Source organism: Pteropus medius, unplaced genomic scaffold, assembly GCF_902729225.1.
Source record: "Pteropus medius unplaced genomic scaffold, Ma_sr-lr_union100, whole genome shotgun sequence".
NCBI classification, from domain to species: Eukaryota; Metazoa; Chordata; class Mammalia; order Chiroptera; family Pteropodidae; genus Pteropus; species Pteropus medius.
The window spans coordinates 652,921-657,357 of NW_024342469.1; the positions used below are offsets into that span (position 1 = coordinate 652,921).

At 70.1% G+C, this 4,437-nt stretch overlaps 1 protein-coding gene across 1 annotated transcript; it reads right to left on the bottom strand.

The window, feature by feature from the left end:
* Positions 1-6: 6 nt before the first annotated feature.
* Positions 7-3,111, bottom strand: PIM3 (Pim-3 proto-oncogene, serine/threonine kinase). The gene is made up of 6 exons (XM_039863114.1): positions 2,654-3,111; positions 2,445-2,554; positions 2,305-2,355; positions 1,850-2,219; positions 1,004-1,180; positions 7-918 (listed from the first exon to the last, which is right to left on the bottom strand). The coding sequence occupies exons 1-6, from the start codon at positions 2,736-2,738 to the stop codon at positions 731-733; spliced, it is 981 nt and encodes a 326-aa protein (XP_039719048.1). The 5' UTR covers positions 2,739-3,111; the 3' UTR covers positions 7-730.
* Positions 3,112-4,437: the final 1,326 nt, after the last annotated feature.

The following is a 4,437-nucleotide window of genomic DNA, read 5'->3' on the forward strand; positions in this document are numbered from 1 at the left end:
CAGAGCCCCAAAGTGGCCGTCACCCACTCCCCTTAAGTTAGCCCCTATACAAATCCATCCTCCACAGACACAGACGGGGCAGGACCGGGGTCCACACACAGCCTCCCTGCTCCCCATACCCAGGGGGCCTGGAGGAGCAGGGCTGCTGGGAAGGACCTTGACAAATAAATTAAACAATAAATAGCCCTCCGCGGGGGTTCACACCATAAATAGACGGTGCACGCACACACGCACGGTGTGGCGAGCGTGGGCGGCAGAGGCCTGGACGTTGCATTGCTTGTGCACAGACATGCCCGACGAACACCGAGGGACGAGGGTGGGGCAGGGGATGGGCACGAGAGCCCTGTGCCCTGGTGAGATGAGGCCACAGGACACGGGAGTGCTCCTGGTCCAACCAGGTCAGACGGGGAGGCGCTGGGGACCGGCAGGGCCGCCTCCCGGAAGCACAGGACAAGGACAGTCTCAGGGTCAAGCACCCGCCCAGGGCAGACGAGACCTTGCTTGGACCAGAGGTCTTTGGACAGACAGAGCTTGAGAAAACCAAGTCCCGTGAGAGCAGCGTTCGAAAAGGCACTCGAAGCAAAGGAAACACGCCCGGTGGCAAAGGTCACCAGGGATGAGAGGTCACTGCTCTCTCAAGGAGCAGATGCCCCGGCAGGATGGCCCCACCAAGGGCTGGGCTGGGGCAGGTGGTCCCTCTGGCTCCCAGAAGCCAGGTACAGGTCCCTCCTCACAAGCTCTCGCTGCTGGAGGTGGTGCTGGACCCATCACCCGTGTCCAGGGTGCACAGCCGCAGGTCACAGCTCTGTGGGGTGACCCCGTCTGCCCCCAGCATCCAGGGATGAGTGGAGATCTGGTCCAGAGAGGGCCGCTCTGACGGCCGCAGGGAGAGACACCACTGAATGAGCTGCTGGCACTCTGCAGGGGAGGATGGAGGATCAGGAGGGGGCCGGCCCTTGGATCCCGTCACCCTGCGCCGGCCCCGCCCAGGCCCCCCACACACCTGGGGAAACCCTCCTCCGGAAGAAAAGGCGGCCGCGCAGAATCTCCTCGTCCTGCTCAAAGGGGATGTCCCCGCACACCATGTCATAGAGCAGCACGCCCAGAGACCACACGGTGGCTGACCGCCCGTGGTAGCGGTGACAGCGGATCCACTCCGGCGGGCTGTACACCCGCGTGCCTGGGGAACACCCGGGCGTTAGGAGGCACACCCCAGGCGCCAGCACCACACGGTACTGGCACTGGCACCGAACACAAACACCAAGACCCTGAGCTCGCAGCTAACCGACTCCGAGGCCTGAGCCAGAAGGGGGAGCCAGCCTCGAAATCCGGCTCGTCATCACCCTGGAAAAACCCCACGGGCGTGGCCTCCCAGGGCTGGCGCGGCTGGGGGAGGAGCCAGTCACATGGGCGCCGGCTCGGGTTTCACAACAAACAGATGTGAGATGAGGATTCGAGGGGGGGCCGGGCAGGCGGGAGGGAGAGGAGCGGAGCAGCGGGCGGGCGGGCTTCCCCACGCTCCGCAATGCGGGGATTTCTGCCTGCGCCCGCACGCACGCGGCGCCCGCTCCCGCGCAGGAGGCGGCCCGAGCGGCGCCCGCTCGGACGACACCGGGGTCCCGGCACTCCGCAAGCAGACGCCGCGAACCCCTCGCCCTCGGGGTCACCCCAACACAGCCAAAGGGGGCGGTCTCGAGCCCACCCCTCACCCCCACCCGCCACGAACCCGCTCGGGATCCTCTGCCCGGTGCCCACTCGAGCGTGCCCGAGGCGGCGCGCGGCCTCAACAGTCACCAGCCCCCCCACTCCGCGGGCGTTACCGGCCGCTGAAACGCCCGCCCGCGCTCACCGTCGAAGTCCGTGTAGACCGTGTCCTTGAGCAGCGCGCCCGAGCCGAAGTCGATGAGCTTGAGCTCGCCCGAGCGCAGGTCTACCAGCAGGTTCTCGTCCTTGATGTCGCGGTGCACCACCCCGCAGGCGTGGCAGTGGCGCACGGCGGCCAGCACCTGCGCGAAGAAGCGGCGCGCCAGGGGCTCGTCGAGCGCGCCGCGCTCCGTGATGAAGTCGAAGAGGTCCTGGGCCGGCTCCGGCCGCTCGAGCACCAGCAGGAAGCCGTCGGGCCGCTCGAACCAGTCCAGCAGGCGGATGACACCGCGCGCGCCGCCCGCCGCGCCCACCTTGCGCAGCAGCACCACCTCGAGGGGCACGGCCGCGCCGCCCTGAGGGACACGGCGGTCAGCGCCCACAGTCGTGGCCCCCGCCCCGCCGACGCCCGCCCGCCCGCTCGCCCGACCCCGCACTTACGATGCTGCCCCACTCGGTCACCCGCTCCTTCACCACGTGCTTCACGGCCACCTGGGGGGGCACAAGGGGTCAGGCCCGGTCAGCTGCGACCACGCGCGCGCTAGGGGAGAAGCCCGGGTCCGCCCGGCGGCCCGACTCACCGGGAGCCCGTCAGCGATGCGGCTGCCCGCGTAGACCGTGCCGAATCCGCCGCTGCCCAAAACGGCGCCCACTTGGTACACCTTCTCGAAGCTCTCCTTGTCCGCCTTGGCTGTGGAGACCGCGCGGGCGAGATTAGCGCGGCCCGGTGCGCCCCCGGCCCCCGGCGTCCCCGGTCCCGCAGACCGCCGACCCCTGGCCCCGCGCGTACCCGGCTGCAGGATCTTCACCGGGAGGTGATCCACGCCGCCCGGCCCGCAGAGATGCGCCAGAGAGCTATACTTGGAAAGCAGCATCGCGGGCGGCGGGACGCGGGCCCGCGGCCTCCGGGCTCTGCGCCGCCTCTCGCCGGGCTCGGCTCCCCGCGCGGCCGCGGACGCGGGAGGGTGGCCTCCCCGGGCCGCGCGGAGCCCTGAGTCCTGGACGGCGGGAGGGCGCGGGTGGGCGGGCGCTGCTGGAGCACCGGCCCTCACAGTAACGAGACACGCGCGGGCGAGGCCGTCTCGCGGCACCCCAGCCCCGGCCGAGCCCGCGTGGACACCGTGGACGAAGAGCAGGCCGAACGGCTCACACGCCCGGGCCGCCTCGCCCGGGGGTTTTGGGCCGCAGACGCCCGTATCCCTCCGCGGGGGCGGGGCGAGCGGGACCCCGCCCCCTTCCGCCGGGGGGCGCTCGGTGGGGTCGCCCGCGAGAACCCGCGAAGCAGCCGAGGCGACGGCGGGGGCGAGACCGGGCTCCACCTCCCGGGGTCGGCCGGGGCCGGCGGACGAAGGGCCGCGGCGAGCCGCCCGGGACTAGCTCGCTGTAGTGGGCCGCGGAGGTGCACGGCGTGGCGCGTCCCGAGCGCTGCACTCATACACGGACCGCGCACGCGCAGCTCCGCCGCGGGTGGTGGCCGAGGCGTGTGGGGAGGGGCCGCGGGAACCAATGGGGGCCGGGGTTTTCAAAGGGCACCGGAGCCCCAGCCAATGATGGCGTGTGGGCGGGACTAGGTTTCCTAGGCCCCGCCCCGGTCGCGCTGGGAAGGTCACCCGCGACACGCGCGTCTTCCTGCGCCGAGCCGGGAGCTGGCGACTGGACTGCGGGATCTGCGAGCGCGGGGTCCGGGTGGCGCCCCGGTCGCCGTGCGTGTGCACGTGCGTCTTCGGCAGTCCGTACACCCCCGCCCGCAGGTTGCCCCGCGCACGGGGTTGGCGCAGTGCCCTCCGGGATGCCTCTCGGCGGCAGCGCCCCGGGGCCAGGACGCGGTTCTGATTCGGGCTTGAGGTCAAGCCCCCATCTCGAGGCCCATCTTGACCACGCTTCTCGCTCCTGAAACCTTTGCCTGTTGTCCCTGTGCCTGGAGCGCCCTCCCCTGCTCTCACCCACCCGCTGCCCTCCAAGCCCAGCTGACGACCACCTCTGTCAAGGAGCCCACCTTGACCAATGCAGTCGTGGCCTGAGCCAGCCAAGGTCCATACGGCCCTGGTCTGGACCTCACCCTGCCCTTCGCCTCCTGTACTACACAGACCTGTGTGGCATGATCCAACAGCAGGACTTGCCAGCCAAGGTCACGGGCCTGAGGCTCTCAGGAATCCAGGGTGTGAGCGGTCCTCTGCCAGCCGCAGTGGCTAAGCCCCGGATGTCCACTGCCTGCCACACCGGTCCCAGAGAGGGTTGAGGGTTGGGAGAGGCGAGAAGCCAAAGTACTGGTCCTTCTGGCGTGGCAGGTACTCCTAGCCACCCCTGGGGTGACCCCCCAAGCAGGCCCAGGCTGGCCCAACCTCCCCCAAGTCACCACTTCTCTGCCGTTACCGCTGTCTTAGGCCAGAAAGTGGACCCACTGCTGGCACAGCCTTGGGCTCTTGCCTTCCTAGGGCTGTCCTCCTGCTAGAGGCCCGCTGGGGTGGGGCGGGGCTGGCCAGCCAACCGTGGGCCCCAGGCCAGCCCCATGGGGTCAGATGCCAGAGCCCACCCCTCCGGCAGAGTCCTGTGAGGGAGGATTGTCCACGTGTG